Source organism: Hydra vulgaris, chromosome 13 (assembly GCF_038396675.1).
Source record: "Hydra vulgaris chromosome 13, alternate assembly HydraT2T_AEP".
In the NCBI taxonomy this organism is placed as follows: domain Eukaryota; kingdom Metazoa; phylum Cnidaria; class Hydrozoa; order Anthoathecata; family Hydridae; genus Hydra; species Hydra vulgaris.
This window is the reverse complement of record NC_088932.1, coordinates 38,353,502-38,377,500: the sequence shown is the minus strand read 5'-3', so window position 1 is coordinate 38,377,500 and position 23,999 is coordinate 38,353,502. Positions and strand designations below refer to the sequence as shown.

The 23,999-nt window shown below is 27.7% G+C and overlaps 1 protein-coding gene across 2 annotated transcripts in view; it reads left to right on the top strand.

Moving 5' to 3' along the window:
* Nucleotides 1-19,270, top strand: part of LOC100210144 (G kinase-anchoring protein 1) — a 54,858-nt gene extending 35,588 nt beyond the window's left edge. For both annotated transcript variants that reach the window (XM_065815056.1, XM_065815055.1), the window contains 5 exons: nucleotides 11,605-11,724; nucleotides 12,611-12,674; nucleotides 14,882-14,952; nucleotides 18,123-18,200; nucleotides 19,175-19,270. In XM_065815056.1, the coding sequence (XP_065671128.1) occupies nucleotides 11,605-11,724; nucleotides 12,611-12,674; nucleotides 14,882-14,952; nucleotides 18,123-18,200; nucleotides 19,175-19,216 (375 nt within the window). In that variant the 3' untranslated portion in view covers nucleotides 19,217-19,270. The remainder of the gene's footprint in view (nucleotides 1-11,604; nucleotides 11,725-12,610; nucleotides 12,675-14,881; nucleotides 14,953-18,122; nucleotides 18,201-19,174) is intronic.
* Nucleotides 19,271-23,999: the final 4,729 nt, after the last annotated feature.

Sequence of the window (23,999 nt, the reverse complement as noted above, 5' to 3'; positions counted from 1 at the left end):
TATGGTTAAATTGTTCCCAAGCATTCATAATCACCAAAAGTCTTTGACCATGTATGCTTTAAGTAGTACAAGCTTAGCAAACAATAACTTACAAGAATTTGAAGCTGACAAAGTTGCAACTTTACTTTTCTTTGTTTTTGATGATGATTTTTGAAATGATAATTTAGGTCTGCCGAGTTGTTTATTTTTACTACCCTTCATTAATGTGGTATTAAAATCATTTTCAAGCCAAGCTGGATTCTTTCTAATAAACTTTGCACCGGTTAATTTACTTTGAATCCATCTCTGATCATAATCAAAATGAATAAATGAAATTGACTCAAACTTTTTGCTTTGAAACTCCAAATTTTGTTCTTTAATAAAATCGTATACTTTCGTATACACTATACAAGTATACTGTCTTCTTTTTCATGTATTGACAGACTGTTGAGTCAAATAAATTAGTAAGTTTTTTGTTTCTTGTGACACTCATTAAGCCTTAATAAAAACAGCATTTCAGCATCTAAAATGAGTAGCCCAACCAAAAGAGATTATTAAATCCATATGGTTTGACAAGCGCTAAATTAATAACAACAAAATTTAAATTAGAATATATATATTTATTGTATAAATATTATATATATATATATATCTATATACATATATATATATATATTGTATATATATATCATGTATATATATATATATCGTGTGTATATATATATATATATATATATATATCGTGTGTATATATATATATATATATATATCGTGTGTATATATATATATATATATATATATATATATATATATATATATATATATATATATATATATATATATATATATATATATATATATATATATATATATATATATATATATATATATATATATATATATATGAAGAGCACAATGGAAAAAACAGCAGAGTCACATTTTTAACATTTTGAGAAAACCTAAATTAAAGGTTTGAAACCTTTTTATTACAAATTATGTGAGAAACTGTCAATTCTTTTAATTTTTAAGGGAAGGTCATCCATTTAAGCATCAAATTTTAACAAATAAATATTCTGAAAATCATGTTAGCTCATGGAAAATTTTGTTTTTTCAAAATGTGTTCAGATTGGACTCTGCTGTTTTTTCCGTTGATTAGGACTTTGCCTGTTTTTCTATTGTAACACATAAGAAATAACTATATAAAACCATTAAATTTTAAAAATTTTTTATTTTAAACAAATAAAAAAATAAAAAATGCATGAACATTCACTGGTCTTGACCCTCATCTTCAACTTTATCGTCATACGGCAGAGCATCATAGAATGCCTCATTGGTGGTAAATTTTTTGAGGACTTGGAGATCTTTGTACTTTGCAGCTGATATAGCCAGTCTGTCTTCATACAAAGCTACTGGCACTGCTGTGCATACTTAAAAATTGTTTTTTCTCGTTGGAACAATGATGTTTGTTTTCAAGAAAATACCGTTCCATGAGTCTCTGTGACAAACGGTCCCTGGACCTTCATCCTTGTTAAAAACCATTTCCCGAATGGGGCGCGTGGGGAACGGGCAGCCTTTCTTATACAATGGCCTTAGAAAGCCGGAGAAGTTTTTGACCAGATTCTGTTTAACATCAGTCACGTTAAATGGTGTAGGATGTTTTCGTGCTTCACTAAATATTTTTATCCAGTCTTCTGGAACACTAGCACTAGACTTTGTATTTACTGGACCCATGTCCCTGTCACACTCCATGTAAGAATGTCCGCGCTCAGGGAATGTCACTGTCACTGAGGTAAACCTTTTTCTATGGTGCACCATATAATCTAAAAACCAATCAGGGTAAAGTTCTTATTCTGTCCTGAGCAGGACTCGCAGAATAGTTCAAGGTGAGTAACCTCTTCGCTGACCTTGGTTGTGATGTGGTCATACAGGAAAGAAGCCACCTCATCTGAACCTTTCCTAGCGACAGTCTCATCATAGCAGTAAAGAAAAACATCATCAGTTGATAGTTGGTGAATGTTAAATGATTGGTATGTGAGCTTTCTGTTGTAGTAAAAGTCATTGGTGGACTTGTTAGGTAGGTTGACATTTTTTTGGTAGTCAAACGTAAAGGCCTCAAGATGAGGTGTAATCTTGGCCCTTCGCTTAGCGTCTCTTTTTCTCCGGTAGAATGTGTCAGCCTTTCGCTGGTGGAGATCTTTTTGAAATTTTAACTGCTTCAGGTCCCTTATGAGGACTTCATTTGTTGGGTCTGATTCAAGAGTCTTTGTAGCAATTTCTATTTTTGCCAAGAACTGGTCGCAGGCTGAGCAAGTGTCGGTTCTTGGGTACCCAAAGCCAATGTTAAAATCGTTGTTGAATATAAGCCTGTATGACTCATACACTAAACTGTCTCCTGGCCACTTCTCTTGGTATAAATCAAACATCTTGGAGATGCTGAGTTCTTCTGGCAGGTACAGCCGTCTCGTCTTCTCTTGTGAGTAATGAGACTGCCGACCCCTAAACGAAGAGATGTGGTCTCTTATTCTCTGCCGCAGTTCATCAGATATTTTGTGATGACTGCCATGCTTTCCTCGTCCATCAACAGGAGGCAGGCCTGGGGTGAGTAAAAAAAATTAAAAAAAAAGTTATAAAAATACATGTTCAGAGAATAACAGCACTCTTTATGAATTTCAACATTTCTTTTTAAATATTGAAAAATATTAATATATAGACAAGAAAGGATTATAGAAAAATGTGCATTTTTTTTACATTAACTATGATAAGAAAAAATAGCTTTTTTATTTCACAAACTGAAACAAAAAACTATTGCTAATAGTATAAATTACCTGTAGTAGCAAGACTTTTCCTGATAGTCTCAAGTCTCCCTTTCTTAATTCCAAAGATGGAGATGAAGGCTTGAAAGTAAACATAGGCAAATGAATCTGGGTCAACATCATCTGTACTCTTCAGGAATACTTTATAGTGATAGCTGTGACTGTTTGCACTTTTAGGCTCTTCCTTTCGAGGTCTTTTTCGGCTAATCTCCGCGACTGTGATCAGTGAAGCAAGATAGGAATCCTGTAAAAAGAAGCAATATAAGATTATTAACGCAACCGGTCACACATCTTTGGAAACACAAGCATTTTTATAAAATTTAAAAATATATAAGCCTACCTACTTTGTTAGAATTAATAAATTTGTATGCTGCGTTCAAATAGAACAATGAACTGTGATATTGGGTCCACCCCACTAAAAAACTAAGTTAAAAATGCCTATTAAACATACAATACCAGCCTTGGGTATCATAACACAGTAATACAACCAGATGTCAACCATGGTTATGATTCAGATGTACAGGTCTAGCTATTCTAGACCTAACTAAATTTGAATGAAAATGAGAATGAGAAACTCTTTGTCTTATTTAATCAACATGTTCATGGTGGAATAACAGGTCCATTAAAATTATGAATCTAGGTCTAGACCTAAATCTAGAGCTAGTATTATAAATAAAAAAATAGTCTAGAACTATATTTAAAGAGTTTAATTTAAAACTTAAAAGAAGAACTCACCTGAGCATCCTTTGTTGGTAATGCATTGAATGACCCGAGGAGCAAGGCTCTATTCTCTTCTTTGACCGTTTGAAAGCATTTAAGTCTTATACATTTACAGTCAGGGCCAGTTACATGAGATGACAACCTCTGTTTCTTTGCTATGTCTTTCTTACTGCCATTTTTCTTTTTCTTTTTTGGCTTGTCTGTAATAATAGGTGTAGCATCGTAGTCAGCCATTTTGTTTTAGTATAGATTCTTTGTGTACTGGTTACTCAAATGAGCTTGTGTACTGGAACTCAAATGAGCTTAATAAAAACACCCTATTTTGATCCTTATGAATTTAAAATCAAAAAAGATTTAAATTTACTTTCTATATTACACTTAAACATAAGAAGCATGCGGCAAAATTTTAAAAAGTTTAAAGAATTTCTATCTATTATAAATTACATGTTTGACGTCATATCTCTGTCAGAGACTTGGCATGATTCAGAATGTCCTCAAGAGTTGAATTCTAATTATAGTTTGGCAAATTACAAACTAATTAGCCAACCACGAGGAAGCAATAAAAAAGGCGGAGGCATAGGTGTTTACGTGCTCAAAAAGTATTAATTTAAAATAAAAAAGCCATTAAGTGTAGCAAATAATAATTATGAAATAATTCAATATATGAAGATCACAATGGAAATCAAAACGGCAGAGCCACATATAACGTTATTATATGGACCCTGCCTTTTCTTTCCTTGTTACTGGTGGACGCTGCTGTTTTTTCCATTGTATACCATATTTTCTTATTCCATTTTACCATAGACTATGTCGGTTTTTTCATTTGAAACTTGGCTTAAAAGAAGCATTTTTCAATGCTTTATTACCCAAGGGCCATAACTGAAAAATTATAAAAATGTGACTCTGCCGTTTTTTCCATTGTGGTCTTCATATATATATATATATATATATATATATATATATATATATATATATATATATATATATATATATATATATATATATATATATATATATATATATATATATATATATATATATATATATATATATATATATATATATATATATATATATATATATATATATATATATATATATATATATATTATTGTTCAGTAATACGTTTAGTATGAGTAAGACCGCATTATATGTTTTCTGCGATTTTTTTTGTGCAAATAAAAATTTTTGAGCGCAATTACAGATTTTTTGTTAGGTCAAAGAGTTCAAAAGTAAAAGAAAACCAAAGTGGCGCCTAGTGGCAGCCAGATTTATGAAATTATTAAAGCAAACATATATAAGCTTTAAATTATTTGAATATAAAAGCAAGATGTAGCAATAAAAAATATATATTGTCAATTAAAAACAAAAGTTAGACATTAAAATATAACATATTAAGCATATTTAAAATTGCTATAAATATGTTAATTACTTACCAATTTTAGTCTAACAACATTTAAAATCCAGATATCATATAGAGTTATAATATAATATTTTAAAAAGCGCAATATTTTATGTAAATGTTAATTATTTCTATCAATTTTTAAACAACATTTTTCTCTTTATAATTTTTTTTTTCTAATTTACATTCGCGTCTACTTCAACCACAGCATTAGTATATTCATTAAAACTTTAAGTGTATATAAATGATTTTATATTGTTTTATAGTATCTTTATAATGGTTTGAAACCATTTAGATATCAAAATTCTGATTTTGGTTTTTATACTTTTGTCCAGTCACTGGCCCATAAGGGAATCGATATGGCTATAAGTAATATGAATCTTCTAGAATATTTTGAAATTTGTGACTATATTGTAGGATTCTATTCTGACAACACAGTAAGTAACACTGGATGGAAATCTGGTGCAATAACTATTATGGCAAGATTTCTTGGCAAACCATTTCTTTTGTTATTGTGTAGACACCATATCGCTGAGATAAATATTACTTTGGCTTTTAAGACAATTTCAAAGGAAAAGTCTAAAGCCCTTGCAAATAAGTTGCTAAAAGATTTTTAGAAGAAAGGGATAGCAGAATTTTGTCCAAAAGTTTCAGCCAATGGTGCTGTAGAAAAGTTCAAATGATTTCTTGAGCAAGACCTTATAGTCGGCAGTAATCTCTGCAAATTCTATTTGAAGTCTAAAAAGTTTGTAACTAAAGCACTAAAACATGAAATCTTCCCCAGGTATGTAACAATAATATAAAATGAATTAGTTTTCCATAAATATACTTTTTTTAAAAGGATTAAATAAAAATAAGAATATTTTAGGAGTCATTATAGGCATCTTGTATAACATGAACTTAAATCTGAGAAATTAAATAATTTTCGTATCTATCAGCATGGTGCCTGTCACAATGCAAGGTTTATGGCTTATGCAATATACTTTCTAATGCCCAATATGACATCCACAGTAATTGAATATCTGACTCCTGAAAATAAACATATGGGTAAAGAGTAGCATTTATTGTTGCTATTTATTATGGACCTGTCTTGCTTAAATCAGGCAAATCAGAGGATGTCATTCTAAATAAATTTTAATGCATTCAAAGTTGCTGAAACAATTAAAACATAATGGTATTAAAAGTTGGAAACTCACTTCAGAAAAGCATGAGCAACCACACATGGTATTTGTCTTCTTAAGTTGTCATACTATCGATAGGTGATCCTCATATGAAAGCAGATGCTAAGCATTTAATCATTGAGAATCTTTTAAAATTTCCAGTTCCTGGGTTATCTGTAGAAGCTCCTACTGTTATTGTTATCAGTTAGAGTTGATCAGAGGATTTAATTACGAAGGAGAGTTAGCTTTTTTTATACTTACAGGTCACACTTAATCTTTTTGAGAGTGGCATACTTCAAGCAGGGCTGGATAAAGTGGGTTTTTTGGGTTTTTTTAAAAAACCCAATAAAACAGAATTTCTTGGTTTTTTGTTTTTACAATTTAAGTTTTGAAAACTATTATTATGACATTGTTTTTTTTTGCGAAAATTTTAATATCTTAAACAATTTTGTTATAATATTCATTAAATTTCTGGAAATCTCCATATTACGATTGTCATGCAGTCAGTAATATTTGATTTTTTTTATTTTGATAATGATATCTAGCATTTAAAAATAAAACCCAAAAAATCCACTTTTTGAAATAATAAAAAGTGGGTTTTTTCCAGCTCTAACTTCAAGTGATTTCTTAGTGCTAAATTCATACACACATTTCACTCAGTTTGCAATCTTAGTATGACCAATGACTGCGCAGAAAGAAATATTAGTTTAATTGAAAACTTTGTTCACAGCTCCCACAATGAGGATCAGAGACAGGACATTCTTTTGGTAGTCAGGGAACATAGAAAGCTAATAACAAAAGGTATGTCGCTTAAGGAACTGGTAAAGCTGAAACTTAGAGTTAAAAAATTAATATAAAATAATAGGTAACTGTATAAAACTATAAACAGTATTTTTTCTTCTTCTAATATCAAACAAAAGTTTAGTTGTAGATGTAGGACTTCCAACGAACAAAATTTAGTGAAATTTTGTATTTAGACTAACTGAATTTCGTAGAACATGACAAGCCACTGTGGTTATTGATTTTCGAAAAATTTCATTTTTCGACCCTGTTTTGTGTCACCCTATTCAGCATTTCTTTTAGTAAATTTGTTTTAATAATAAAAAAATATCTTTAATTACAAATATAAATTAAAATATTATTTAATATCTCTAATGTCAGGTAAGTCATGTTATAAATTAAGTCATATTGTGAATAATTGTCAATGTCACCCATAAATAATTGGTTACAATGCTCAAAATAATTATTTGAAGGTTGCTGATCAACACTGATCAGCAGAAATTAAAAAATTGAAAAGTATACAATCAAATAATTTTTCAGATTTTCAAAATTTCTCTAATTTTTTACTTTAATTGTAGTACACTTTAGGTGACATCAAATTTCCTGCTGCATCTTATTTACTTTTTTGATTTGATCGGATAAATCCATGCCTATTGTTTTCATAAAAATATCAAAAGCTTTCTGATGAGGCATTCCTTCTGCATGTTTGATTGCAGAACTATGTTGCAATCAACTACATCTTTTTCCGACGCTCCTTTCCTGAGTGTCCTGAGTGTCCTTTTTAAATCTGAATTTGTAATGCATATTCTTAGCATACTCATTTTAGTGTAGTGTTTCATCAATGCTTTCAATTTCAAGCCAATCATTAGCATTATATTTTGTAAGCGTAGAATCTTTTCATTTTTTAACTGTTTTTAATTCAGACTTTCACAGGTCAATCTTTCACAAGGTGCGCAATCGCTCGTCATTAAATGACCATGAGGTTTTTGCTTTGGCAATTTGACTACAGCTATTTCAAAAACGTGCTGAATGAAAAAGATTCTGAATTGCACCTTAAAGAAATAAATGACATCAAAATTTTTTTTTATATTAGCGAAATGCTTTAAATAAAGTAACAATTTACTGATAATGAATTTTGTTGAAAGTTGTTTATAATTTTTTTAATTTATATAAATTATATAAGTATGCATTTTTTATAATAAATCTTATTAAAAAATAAAAAATTATTTTGTAATGTAAATATAATACAAAGAGATTCAATTTCTATACAAAACCATGGTTTATTTGCGCTTAAGAATGGTGTTTAAAACAATATGTTATCTAAAATATGTATGTCTGTTCTTCTGAAATATGATTTGGATTGTTGGATGCATTATTTGGGTTACAATTATTTATTTATCTTTCAATTAATAATCTACCTTTTCTCTATGTTTTATACTTTTTATTTACTTTTTTAATGATGCTCATAGTGTGTATCAAGGTACCCCATGGGTAGGGTACCTTGAAATAAATTTCTAATTTTACTTTAAATAGTCTCACAAGTTTAACCTGTTATTTTGGTAATTTATAAATTTAATTTTGTCAGTATAAATTTATTCTACAAATTAAACCAATCGCTTAAAAAAAGATATAATAAAAAATTGTTACAAAGCAAAACCGAAAGTGTGTGATGGTGCCCTACTCTCCCCAATTGTTAGGTAAGTTTTTTCAGCACATTTTTAAGTTTTGAAAACATGTTAAAAGTCGTGTTTAAATGTCAAAACAAAATATTATTTGTGTGATCATATAATGGCAATTGCACACCTTCCTGTAAAAGCCTGTAACTGTAGCTTTCTTTCATAAGTATTTACTTTTTTCTCAGCAGTTGTTTTAGATACTGATTTCTTTTTGAAAGAAATAAATTCCATTTTATGATTATTTTTATACTTGCTATTTAATAATTTCTAAAATTATTAAACAGAAGCTTTAATCTTAAAACTTTATTTAATTTAAGTTGTCATGATGTTTTCAAAACAAAGTTTTTCCAACCAATCACAAACTTGCTTTATTTTTCTATTTTTCAGACATTCAAAAAAATGTTAAAATTTCTAGTTATTAATTCATTTTATTCAAAAGTTCATTCATTCACTTTATTCACTTTTTTAATATAAATTTCATTTTTTTTTTTTTAATAACCTTTTTTATTTTGAACTAAAGATCATTATGGTCTTGAAACTATGTTTAATCTAATATATATTTACTCAGGTCACTGATTCCCTGATTCCTTGATAGTGTAACACTTACGTATTAATCATGCGAAAGTTATTTTATTTTAAAGTGTGTTAATTACTTAAAAAATATCATGTATCAAAACAAATTCATTTTATATAAATTCTATTAACTTATTGTGACTCAATATTGTGTGGTGTAGTGGTTAATAAATTAAATCATGGTGCCTGCCTTCTGGGTTTAATTCCCATTGGAGTCTATTTTTTTTTTTTTAGAGTATTTTTTTATTAACTAATTAATTAATTAATTGTTAATTAATTAATTAACTAATTGTTGCTAATATATTAATAATAAGTATTAATATAATAAAAGGGCGGTTAATAAATAGTTTTTTAGTTAATAAATAACATAAATGCGCGTAACATGTCTTGCTTTTAAAGAAAAACATTATTAATGCTCTTACTCTCGAGTTATAAATCCGAACTTATAATTTTTAAAAAATACGTTTAAAACTATTTAATTCTAGCATGGCTTGCAATCAAATGCGCATTTTCGAACAGCTGTTTTAACATAATTTCAATAGGATTTAATATGCTGAATCGAGATTTACTGGGTCGGCGATTTTTAAAGCCTGTTTACACTGAAAGTTTTTGTTTTTATTGATACAGAAAGAATTATATTCTAATTTTTAAGGCGGATTTTCACTAATTTTTTTTTTTTAGTATTGAGATATAAAGTTTTTGCTGACAGCAATAAAAAATTAATAAATGGGGGGGGGGGCGGGAGGAGTGAGTCTTAATAAGCTTGAGATGGATGGGAAAATTTTCCAAAACTTAATAAACATCCCATCCTCTCCTTTTATTAGGGACTTGAGAGTAATATAGTTTATAAAGAAATTCTTTAATGAAATTTTTTAACTTAAATGAGTTTTTTTAACTTTAATGAGTTTTTTTATTTTTAATTTTATTTCTTTTTCACTTATAAACACTCATTAGGTATGCATTATATATATATATGTATATATATATATATATATATATATATATATATATATATATATATATATATATATATATATATATATATATATACATACATACATACATACATATATATATATATATATATATATATATATATATATATATATATATATATATATATATATATATATATATATATATATATATATATACATACATACATATATATATATATATATATATATATATATATATATATATATATATATATATATATATATATATATATATATATATATATATATATATATATATATAGGTATGCATTATATATATATATATAGGTATGCATTATATATATATATATATATATATATATATATATGTGTGTATATATATATATATATATATATATATATATATATATATATATATATATATATATATATATATATATATATATATATATACATACATATATATATATATATACATATACCATAAAATTGCCTAAGTTCGGTCACCATGTAACTTTTGTCATTTAAGACAAAAATATAAAAAAAGCATGCTAAACTCAAATATTACAAACTTTTTCTCAAATAACATTTGTTATTAGTTCGTAAATATGAATCTATAAAAAAAATAATGTTTATATGTGACCTGCTGAAATATTTTTTGCAAAATTTAAGCAGTAGTGGTGTAGTGGTAGAGCACTTGCTTCATAAGCAAAAGGTTCCAAGTTCGATCCCTGCCACGTCCCTGGAAGTACCCCGCTCAACTTGTTTCTCTGTGCAGCGGCCTTGTTTGTCAAGGTTCGTGTTTCGGGTTTATAGAGTTGAGAGAGGGTTAACCACAAATAAGTAGCCTCCTTATTGTAGTGGCCTTCTTGACCTTGGGGAGGTGAATTAAAAAAAAAAAAATTTTTTAGCAAAACAACAATTTGAAAAAATGCATATTTTAAAATCTAAATAAAGCAAATTATTAAAATAAATGATCAAATTTAATCTTAGTGTAATTAAGAATCGGCAAATTAATTATATTTACAAAAAAAATTAATAATTTTTGAAAATTAACTACTTTTTTCATAAAAGTTGCTGAAGTTTTGAAATACTCTGACTTCGGTCATTCACAGATAAACATTGAAGGAGACAATTAGCAGTAATATTGATGTTTTCATTTTAAACAAAATATTAAGTACTAGTTTTTATTTTTCATTTTTTTATTTATATAATATATATATATATATATATATATATATATATATATATATATATATATATATAAATATATATGTATATATATATATATGATTTATTTACTTTCACCGGCTTCACTTCACTTCTCAAAATAAATATCATTTATAAGTGTAAAAGTTTGCTAAAAACTGACAATATTAATATATATTTCAAGATTAAAGTATATATTAATATTTATCTTTTAATCTAAATGAATTATAAAATAAATTTAAAAACTATCAAAATAAAATTACTAAAGGTAATAATTTATTTTTGTAAAATTGTTGTAATTTAAAATTTTAATTTATTAATTTATGTTTTTAGATAGAAGACAAAAATGATGTTCCTTCAATAGATAAAACTCTTTATGACTTTTTGAGGAATGAGTTGCATACCAAAGATGAAGAAATTGCAAGATTAAACAATACGATTGAAACATTTAAAGTAATCTTTTTTCGTTTTGTATAAATTAGTATTTTATATATATATATATATATATATATATATATATATATATATATATATATATATATATATATATATATATATATATAGGTAAACCTACTGGTGGCTTAAAATTGTTTTATTTTTTGCGTTCTCGTCAGTGGAGACTGTACATGGAGATTGCTGCCCCAAGCCAAACTTCAGTCAATGTAGCGGCACTCGTTTGCTGCAGCAGGCTATAAGATAGTCGATGTATGTACTGAAGCCAATGAATATTCTTTATGTTTAAAAGGTCTCGTTGAGCAAGATAATACAGGGCAATAAGCAAACAAAATAAATTAATTTAGGCCACTTAACTGTAGGATTACCATTTAGGCCACTTAACTGTAGAATTACCATATGTGCGTGTGTGTGTGTGTATATAAATATATGTGTGTCAGGGGTCAAAATAAGTGATAGACATTGGCGCTCCTCAGATTGTTTTTGAGACCTATCTGAGGGGGGCAACCACTAGGGTTACCTTCCTCTAACAGGTTTTAAAATGGTATGAGGGGCTGCCATGTCGACCTCTGTATGTATATATGTGTATGTGTGTGTGTATGTTTATCATATAAATTTTTTAAATAATTATTTATCAATTCTTTTAATAGTATCATAGTTATTCTTCAAAAGATAATACCTAAAATTTTTATTTTGGTTATTAGGGTATAAAATTAAGAGTTTGAATGGAATATAAATCTACTGTGAATTAGGTATGCTGACAAACAGAACTTATAACATGCTGCAGGGTTCAGCACTCAATTATCATCAGTTTACAATTTTTATTTTAATGTATAAGGTTACCTGCTTTTTGTAACTTTAAACTAAAGTTCATGCTTTTTTTCAGGAAGAATTAAATGAAGTAAAGAGGAGAAACAAACAGTTGTGTTTTATTCTTGGAGAAGGAGAAAGTAAATATTTTTTATTAAATTTTACAACAACACATGTGTGTGCAAAAAGTTTTTATAGAGGTTTTTACTTTTATGGTTACTTTACGAAGAGAAAAATTTTTTTAATACAGTAAATTGTGCTTTATAACAAATTTTTTACTTTTGAACATTTGTATGTGCAATAATCATAAGTGCTGACTAAAGGGTGGATTAGCTTATTTGCAAATTTGTGTATGTGCGAACCTGTTGTAGAAACTTGCTTATGTGTTTCAGCCTAATAAGTACAAACTTGCATAAGTGTGGCTAATATTTTCAATATTTTTTTAATAAAAATTACAAGCTTTCTATGCCTGTTTACTTTTTTAAAGATTCACATTTAAGCAAGTTTCACATTTAAGCAAATACTTGGCACAGTTAGAATCTGTTAATTATGCACAGGGCCTGCTATAGGCCCTGTGAATAATTAACAGTTTAACTATAACTAATTAACAGTTTAACTAATTAATTAAATTATTAAGTTTAATTAACTGTTTATATATTATTATAAACCTTTTATTAGTCTAATTAGCTTGTCAGTACCAAATATTTTGGCTGCATTAGTTAAATAGAAATACAATTGTTCTTAATTTCAGTTCAACTCTCTATGATAGAGGATAAAGAATGTAGTTAATTATTTTTAAATTTGAAATAATTATTTTTTCATAACAAACTTTAAAATATAAAATCTAGCTAAAAAAAAAAATTTTTTTTATAAACACAATTTACAAAGACTTAATATGTAATCTGTTTTTCTGATATGTCAAATCATCATGTTTCGCTGAACTATGGGCTTGACTACATATTGATGAAAATGCTTCACTTCTCCTACAAGATTTATGCCCACATATTTAGGATATGCATAATATCCTAAATATGTGGGCATATTTAGGATATTATGCATATCCTAAATATGTGGGATATATTGCATAAAACAGTAACTTTTTCACAAATCTCTTCTGTAGCTTATAAAATTTGTTGAATAAAAACTTTTTAATTGGTTACTTGAGTTTTTGCAACATAAAACTTTTTAATTGGTTACTCAAGTTTTTGCAACATAAAAATTTTAAATGATCAAAAAAATCCTGGGCTATTTTATTTTTTTTTAATTTGAGTTAAAGGAAAAGTGAACAGCACTTTCATTAGTGTATAATTGAGTGTCAAAGTTAGTTTTAGATGATCTTAAGAAGATTAAAAAAAAACATCATATAAAGATCTTTTTTCTACCTAGTATATCATCGTTATTTAAATCACTCCATAGCTAAATTTCATGCAGTTTGATTCTTGATGCTAAGCCTTCTGTGCTTATTTAACATTTGTTATTTCATGTTTTAAAGTAAATTCTACGAGATGCTCCGAACTGCGTATCAGAAATAAGATGACTGACTCACTGTGGTAGAGGGTTCTGTTTCTTTATATATCTTTGTTAAGAAACTTTCTTGTTTTGTTAACTTACTAACTTCTTTTTCAGTTCTCTGCTTCTTTTTTCCTTTTTGAGTTCCATTTTTATAACTTCTGGCTAACATCTTGCAGACTGTGAGTAAAATATTTATTATAATAATAAACATACTTCTTGAAGTGATATGCATAACATTTTTATTGAAAATTTCTAGTGATATTACAACTATTTACAATAAAGTTATATTTTTGTGATAAACAATATATGCAAAGAGAAAATTAACAATATTCTCTGAATTTATTTATCACAAATTATCACAAATATGTATTTAATAAAAAAAACTAACTGTACGTTTATATATTAACGTACTATTTGTTATTTTATCCAAAAAAAATTATTGGGACAAATAATGCTGAATTATAATAAAGTATATATGACAATTTGTTAGCCAAGAACCAAGATGCCTTATGTCCACATTTTGTGTTTTTTCTATTTATTATCAACAAATATTCAACAATCAATGGAGTATGTGTCCGATAAATCTAATCACAAGAATGGTACAACTTTTAAAATGTTTAGAAAAATTAGTCAGACATTCTGGCAGAAAATTTTTACAAATTTATTTTTAAAATTTGATTTTCTTGGAAACACAAAAAATGGACATGCGGCCTCTTGGCTTTTGGCTGGCAAATTGCTAACTTGGACAACTTTCCGATTTAATTATAATCTCTCATTTTTTTCAGATTTATCTTCTTTGAATTATTTGTTATGTTTTTACTATCATTACATTTAGTGAAAGAGAAATATGAGATATTGCTACAAGTTGAACAGCTAACTGTTGTAAAAAATGAACTTTCTGAGCAGGTAAAATGCTTCTATTTATGGTTAATTATATATATATATATATATATATATATATATATATATATATATATATATATATATATATATATATATATATATATATATATAAACACATACACACTAAAGAGTTTACAAATGTTAAAAAACACATAGACTGCATACAAAATTGTACTTTGACTATCTGGTAATATTTAGAATAATATTTAGTCTTTATGAAAAGTATTCTTAAAATGGAAAAGAGTTTTGTTTGTTTACTTATTTTATTTTTGTCTTAACAAGTGTTATATTTTCTTAGTATGATTATATTAAATATAAAAAACTCCAATAAATAATATATTGAAACATAATACATATAATATTCAATCAAAAATTTAAATTTTTATTATTTTTTGAATCGATGTTGTGTATAAATTTTCATTATGCTAACAAATATTTGATGCATGTTTAAACAAGATTTATATTGAAAAAAAAATTAAAATAGTGTTGATGTTTTTAAGTTGAAAAAATGCTTTAGTTACAACTTATTCACTTTACAGTTTTAATTTTTTAAAGAAACCTTACAGCAGAAAAACCAGAAAAGACAACATTAACACCAAACATTTATAATAGTTATTTTAAAAGTATCTCTAAAAAAAAAATTTTAAGATTTCTTTATGTTTTTTATTCTTGTTTTGTTTTATTCAATAATAATTTGTTTACAGTTGGCATAAATGCATGTAGCTTTGGTTTCTAACTAGTAATATTTATTTATAGTTATTTATTTTACAGCAATACACTGGTCAACAAGTATAAACCTCCTAAGATAAAATCATATTTTCTTCATTAATTTTGACTTTCTGATTCCAATACTTAAATCAGAATATTCATCACGACGGAGAGTTATAAAGTTATAAAGATTCCATAAAAGTTATAAAGATTAAAGTTATAAAGTTATAAAGATTCCATAAAAATAAAAAATAATTAAATACTCTTTAATCATTAGTCTGATACATTAAAACACAAGAAAGCATCAAATACAGGCATTATGTCTACTATGCATTTGACTTATTGAAGTCTAAGGAACTAAAAGCATCTTGAGCAACATTCTACAATCTATTCTTTCAAACGTTACAATCATTTGTTCAACCATATCAACATATCAATCTGTTCGATAATTCCCAAGAATATTTTCAATGACAGAAACAAAGATATTCCATGCCTGCAACTCCAGTGTCTTAAGAGTCAGGCAAAATTTGCTGACGTGCACTACTTTGCATATTTGAGGGCCAATGAAATGTCTTTAAGTTTTACATTTGTCAAAGCTGCTCCAAACTTCTTAATCCAACTTTTAAATAATTCAGAGACAGAAAATAGATCTTTAGTAGGTCTACAAGGGTTTGATGTAAACTGTGCCTGCCTACAACAAACTCATATTGAGGAGGTCATTCCTTTATTTCATAGTAAGCTTTGTTATCACAACTGCCCCATTCCAGGCATATTTGCTATAGTTTATGACTTTGAGCATTGCTGACATGAATTCATACGTCTCTTTTTACAATAGCATTCGGTTTTTATGCAATCTATCTGTTTATTCATTAAAAAATTGATTATCAAATACAAAATTTGATTTTATACTCGTTACAAGCATATGCTTGTAACGTCAATGTTACAAGAATATATACATAACAAGCATAATTTGTTGTGGCGTTAAAGATAAGCGTTTTCTTCGGATTTTCACACTAGCTATCCATTTATTTGTTCACAACTTTACTCATTCGATAAAAAATTTGATAAAAATAGCTATATAAGCTTTGACTGCTAATGAAAAATATTTTATATTTTCTTACTGTAATAGAATGCATGAAGTTTAATAGTTATTTACAGCAATTCCACTATAAACGTGTTTATATTACAATTATTTTTAGCAGAACATTTAATTAATCATTGTTTTTTTTATTTCATTTTGCTCAAATTAAGATAAATTTATATAATTCATTATAATTAATATATAAAGTATATAATTCATTACATAATATAAAAATTGTTATACAATAATTTAATGTGTAATAATTTTATATTATGTATATATATATATATATATATATATATATATATATATATATATATATATATATATATATATATATATATATATATATATATATATATATATGAATTTGAGCAAGATAAAAAGAATCAGTTATAACATTTAAAAAAATGTTGTTTTTTTCGAATATAATTTTAAAAATGTTTAATATCATTAACTGAATTTTAAATGATAGCTTTAATAGGAAGACATAGAATTGACTAAGAAAAAAATTTATGGCTATTGTCAATTTATTTTTTCATAATGGCATTTTCATAAGAAATTAATTTTTTTTTAAGAAACCAATCAGTTAGTCCTATCTAATTGAAAACATTTGCATTTCAATTAGTGCTTCTTTTTTTTTTCTTGTCTTTTTTCCTGCAATAAGAGGTCGTCCATAAATTTCAATCTTTTATTTCAACCTTTTCCTTTTCAACTTTTCTTTTGTAAGCAAAAAAAGTCAATATGAAGCTCAAACTTAGTCTTTTTTATTCCATTGCACAAGAATTTTTATTTTTCTAACCAATATCTAAAAATAGAGAAAAAAGTAAGTGATTTGTATTTATGAAAAAATTATACTTTTGCGAAAGCTGTAAATTCCTCCCGTAAACCACTTTAGGCCTAAAAGGAGCCCAACTTTTATCCTGGTCATCAAGTTTGATGGCAAAGCAACTTTTATATGCAGCACTTGACTTTCTTTCTTGATTTTTGATTGTGAACTTTCCACAAACGTAACAAAAATTGTCCGGATGTTTAAAACAAGCTCAACTCGTTCTTTTCATTGCGATAAGTTAAAAAGAAATTTTTTTTTTTTTTGCTTTATAAGTAATCTGAAAAGAAAATCACAGCATTACATATTAACAAGCAATCTTATGAGAAAAACTGCTAAAGAATAATTCTATTTTCTGATTTGTAATCTGTTCAACAAGCTTTGTCTATATCAGCAAAAAAACTACAGAAGAAAAAACATTTTTTTTTTGTTGACCAATGATATTTATTAATGTTAGCAGCATCGTATATAGCTTTGGTTACTAACTAATAATATTTACAGTTAATGGAAATCCATTTAGCTATGTTTACTGACTATAGTAATATTTATTTACAGTTAGCGGAAATGCATGTAGCTTTGGAGCAAGAGCGTTCTAAAGTATCTGCGTTAAAATCAGAAGTCAATAAATATCAGGTTTTTTAAGTTTTTTGTTTTTGTTTTGTTTTTTTCTTAACATATAAGTGGGCCAACATACACTAGATTTTTGCTTTGTAACTTTTTTTTTTTACAGAGTTTTTTTTTCAGGCGATAGGTGCATTTTGTAAATTTAACTTATATCTACAAAACTAAATTCATTAATAACCCAAATATAACAGGTTAAACTTGTTAGACTATTTAAAGTAAAATTAGAAATTTGTATCAAGTTACCCCACCCATAGGGTACTTTGGTACAAGCTATGAGGTACTATAATACAGTTTTAGGGCCCCCTACAAATGCTGTATCAAGTTACCCCATACTTGTTAATAGAAAACCATCGCTTTATTTTTAGTATCAAATTTTTTTTTCAATAGTTTTTTTTAATGAAATAAAGAGTTTATGGATTGTTTTGTAAACAATGATACTTACCTATAGACACATTGAATAACATACCTTGAAACTTAGCAACTTTAAAAACTACTTTAGACGGGTGAATAAAAAAAAGCATTTGCTTTTACTCATTAATTGGTCGTGAATAATAGCTTCAGCGATTTTGCTCAAATTTTTGTTCACGCAAACTGCTTAATAAAAGTTTGAGCGAGATTGCTTAAAAAATTTATTCACGCAAAGCTGAACGATAACTCCAAAAACGCTGAGTAAAAGCAATTGCTTTTTTTTTATTCACCCGGTTTTTTGTCATAAAAAAAAACACATAATTCGACCCAATAATATTTTATGTTATAATTTTTTTTGCAAAACATAGCTCTAATAAAAAGCTCTTGTAAAAAATAGCTCTAATTTTTTTGTAAAACATAACTCTAATAGTAACTTTCACCATTAAAAGTGGTTGTCAACTCCTAAGAAGCCTCTACAATTGCAATGTTTCATGATGCCCCATGTATTATGGCACTCTCCTTTATAGATATTTTTTTATTTGATTATATTTATTTTCTATAAATTTTTATTTTAGACTTCTCGTACCAAAACAAAATCAATATGCGAAGAAAAGTAGATTTCTATATATATTTTAATATTATTATTTTTAATAACGCGATGAAAAGTTAAATTTTGTCTTGTTCTTTTTTTTAAAAAAAATTTTTCGAAAATTTCCAAGCTTTTTTACTGACATGAAATAAAAAAATGAGAGTGCGAATTTGTATACCGCGGAGTACTGCTGCTATATTTTTTTGACATAAATTTTGATAATATTCTAAAATAATACTCAAATGTATATTATTTAAAAAAAACATTATTACCCGGATATTATTTTCTGAAAAATCGGAAATATGGAGCAATTTCAGTCTAAATTGTAAAAGAAGAAATTTTAAAATATGAAAAATTGCTATGTATAATTCAAATTGCTACTTATTTGTTATGCTTAGATTAAATTGGGGTCATTGCTTAGTCACGTCACACCAAAATTAGCCATTCTTGATACACCCCCCTTGTCACGCTAGGTCGCATTTTCCTAGAACCACCCACCTAGCATGATGTCATTTTAATATTGTTCTCGAAATAGAGTGAGTGCTTCTAAGAAAACCTTAACTTTAAATCAAATGTGCGGCCGTGGCGCAGTGGTTAGTCGAAACGAGCTTTGGACATATTCTCGCGTCACGGTAAGGAAGGAGGCGTGAACTTCCTGGTTAAATGCATTTCCGCTGTGCTCTGTGACATGACCGTTAGGAGTTTTTAGGGCACCTAAAAAAAAATCATTGATACTCAACCATACTTAATAACAATTATTAGCAAATACAGTATTTATATAGTAATTGTGGTATACTGTTAGAGCTCTGCTGACTTTACTGATGAGAGAGGCGAAGCAATTTTTATTGATCAAAACGGTTCTAGGAGGATCACGCGAATATCTCTGGAACCGGAAATAGACTACATGGCAAAAGAAATTGCTCTACACCTTTCTAGGACGCTCAGGTTTTACAAGAAATGTTTCACCTGCAACTGAAGATAACTTTTTTTTCAGGCGAGATTTTCATGCAGGAGAACATTTAAAAGTTTAAACAGTATGTTTCTTTTTGTTAGACTTCAAGTTCTTCTACTCCTTTCCTACAGATTCGAAATCACCTAAACTTTTCTGTTCTATTACAAAAAATGATATGTTGGCATTTACTTCATCCAAACATTTTTGTACTCTAATTTCTGCTGTTGTATGAGGTTGAATATTTCACATTTTTCAACCTCGTTTATGCTTGAATCACCGGTAATAATACTTTCATATAAAAGAGGAAAAATTCTTGAAAATTTTGTAGGTAAAATATGTTCAATTAAAATGTTCAGTTAAAAAATGTTCAATTAAAAAGACACTTGTTTACGAAAAGCAGTTCTAACAAAATATTTGAATTATATGTCAAGGAGAAAGTATACCATGTTGTGTAAAATACAAAATAATTCTTTCACTGAACGCAGTAATGAAAGTAGTATAATATCTTACGGAGAGCATAATGTTTTATTGAAAACATCAAATATTTCTGATAAAGTTATTGAAACATTTGTTAAGATTCTCAATATTGGGGATGTTCATTTTATAAAAGGAGGTGTTTCACGCACAGTGACGGCATTAATCACAATGATTGCTGATCTAAATTTGAAAGTTAAAACAAAGAAAGATAAAGGAGTTTTCTGGTGAAAAGGTGAGTTTTCTGGATAGGGAGTTTTCTGATGAAAAGTCAAAAGAAAAAATAATGACTACAGCTACAATGTCACTATGGAACTATGCTAGTCGTATTTGAAGTCGTGAATTTCACTTTCCCCTTCATATGTTAATTAGACACTAGATAATCGGTCTCGAGTCTCGATTTCTCGTCTGGTATCGGTGCGATACCATACAGTATCGGTATCGAAATCACGCGATACTGGTATCGAAAGTATCGTTAATGTTGGTACTGTTTGGTATCGTTTGGTCTCGATGCGATACTTTACAGTATCGACTTCGAGATCATGCATACCGGTATCGAAAGTATCGGTTATGTTGGTATCGTTTGGTATCGCTGCGATACCATACAGTATCGATATCGAGATCACGCGATACTGGTATCGAAAGTATCGGTTATGTTGGTATCGCTTGGTCTCGGTGCGATACCTTACGGTATCGATATCGATACTAATATCAAAAGTTATCGGTTATGTTGGTATTGTTTGGTACCGATAGTATCATTTGGCATTGCAACTCGGGTCATCATGAGAACTTCCATGTTATTTTTATAAACGATTTGTAATTTGAAATAGTAAATTCGTATAATTAATGAAATATATATATGGCTCATTTATTATAAAAAAAAATTCTCTAAGCTGGTTGTATGACATCATGTTTATCATTTAATTTCTCATCTGGTATCTTTGTTTTAATTTTACTAATTGTGTGGTACCACTTCTGTATTTTAATTTCTTATCTGTTATCCTTATTACAACTTTTTCTACCGTGATTAAAAGGAAAGAAAAGATTTTTTCAACATTTATTTTTATATGAAATTTTTACAAATTATTAAATTATGTTAAACAGTGTGTAAAGGCGGACAAAAAGGTAAGGGAGGGGGGGGGGTGGTATTCGGGGTAACTACCCCCTTCCCTTACTTAAGAAAAGCCAAACTTCAAAATATTATTGATAAAATTAAAAAAATAAGAAAAAATTAAAAAAAATTTATATAACCATTCAATATATTTATTATTACTAACTATCTTATAACCTTTCTAAAATCATTCTAAATATCAAATGAAACTGTTGTTTTATTTTGAAAAAACGCAAACCTTATTTTTTATATTTTTTTTGGTCCGACTACCCCCTTAGAACAATGACCTGGATCAGCCCCTGCAATGTGTAATTTTCCATGTCGTTATTCCAACTCTATCGAATTTTTATTCCATTCAAGCGAAAATTTTCTGTGCGGATATAATCTCCAAGGGAATAGTTTTGCAATCATTAAAGAATGTTTTTCATATAATTCTTGAAAGAAAATTGCTTGTGATGCAATGGTTAATGATTATTCTAAACGAGTATTAGAAATGGTTGTTCAAAGGGAATTAGTTTTGTAACTATCATTAATTAGAGTTTTTCATATAATTCTCCAAAGGGAATTGCTTGTGATGCAATCGTTAATAATTATTCTAAACGCTTATTAGAAATGATTGTTCAAAGGGAATTGATTTCGTAACAGTCACTACAGTTATTTTAATTTAATTAATTGTGTAATATCGCATTCATATTTTAAATTCTCTTCTGGTATAGTTACTTTAATTAAATCTCTCGTGGTATTGTAGTTCTCGCTTTGTTCTGTGTTCAACATTCAACAACTAAACTTTAGTTATAAACAATTAAACATAAGTATAATTTTAGTTTTAAACAATTAAACATAAGTATACTTTAGTTATTAAAGAAAACTAATCTTCACTCGTTATGCCTTTTACAACATCTTTAATCTGGGATTATTTCAAGAAAAATATAGGTAAGCACTACTTACTAAGTATTTTTTATACTTTATCTCAAAAGGTAATTGCCGACAATTTCGGGAAATAATTCTAAAATTAATTACTGGCAGAACTATTGCTACATATAATAACTTAACTGTTATTTTCGTACGTTTGCGTGGCCAAGCGGATAAAGTTATGGCATGTACGCGCGGAGTTCTGGGTTCAAGTCTTTCATGAGAATTTAAGATTTTTTAATTTTTTTTTAACTAAAAATGCAGGTTTTTTTTTACATTTTTACGTTATAACTATTATTGTTTATTAACTATTAAGATTTGAAAAAAAATTAATTTAATTGGTGGAGCAATAATTCATAAATCGCAAAGCACAGTGTGCTAAATTGATGGCCAGGTTGTAACAAAAACAAATTCAGAGTGGGCAGGCCACTCTGAATTTGTTTTTGTTTCATATAAAGATACCTAGTAACTAATTGTAAAAAAAATAAATTAAGTTCACACCTATTAAAGGGTCTTTTTTTGGTAATAATATTTTTGAAATTATTTAACTCTTTTGACATTTTTTAGAGGTAAAATTTACAGTAAATACCCCCAAAACTTAATTTTGCCTCAGGCCACAAGTGAGTTCGAAGCTCTGTTGTTTTTAATAAAAATAAAATAAAATAATAATAAAAAAGTAAAATCATTTTGTTTGTTATTAAACTGTATTTTACATTTTCAGGAGAATCTGCTGTGTAAAACTTGTGGAAATAAGCTTGCAACAAAGCAAGCAAATACTACTGGCTTGCGAAAGCATATTCAAACACAACATGGGAAGTTATTCATCGAACTTCAAAAAAAAGAAGACGAGAGGAGATCACAAGTAGATGAAGAACTAAACGTAATCGAGGCAGGTGCTTCTGGATCCGCAAAAGATGTAGCCTTCAAAACTCTCACTCTCCCGAAAAAAGCGATTACAAAAAAGTGGCCACTTCAAGATCGGCGTCAATTAGTAGTTGATCATGACATCATTACTTTGATTGCTACTGAGTGCTTGCCGTTCAGTTTTGCTGGTTCTGAAAATTTTAAGAGGTTTATGAACAAAATATTACCAAATGCCACAATAAAACATTCAACGACTTTCTCAAAAAATAAACTCCCTCAGCTTTACCATACACTGAAGGTAGCAATGCATGAAGTTATGGAAAAAGAGCTCATAGATCTTAATCAGGTTGCTATAACCACCGACCACTGGACATCAAGGGCAAATGATTCATACATGTCCGTGACATTACATTATATCTCGCCAGACTTTGCCCTAAAAAAATTTACATTAGAAGTGTGCCTATTTAAAGAGCGACACACTGGTATCAACATTGCAAA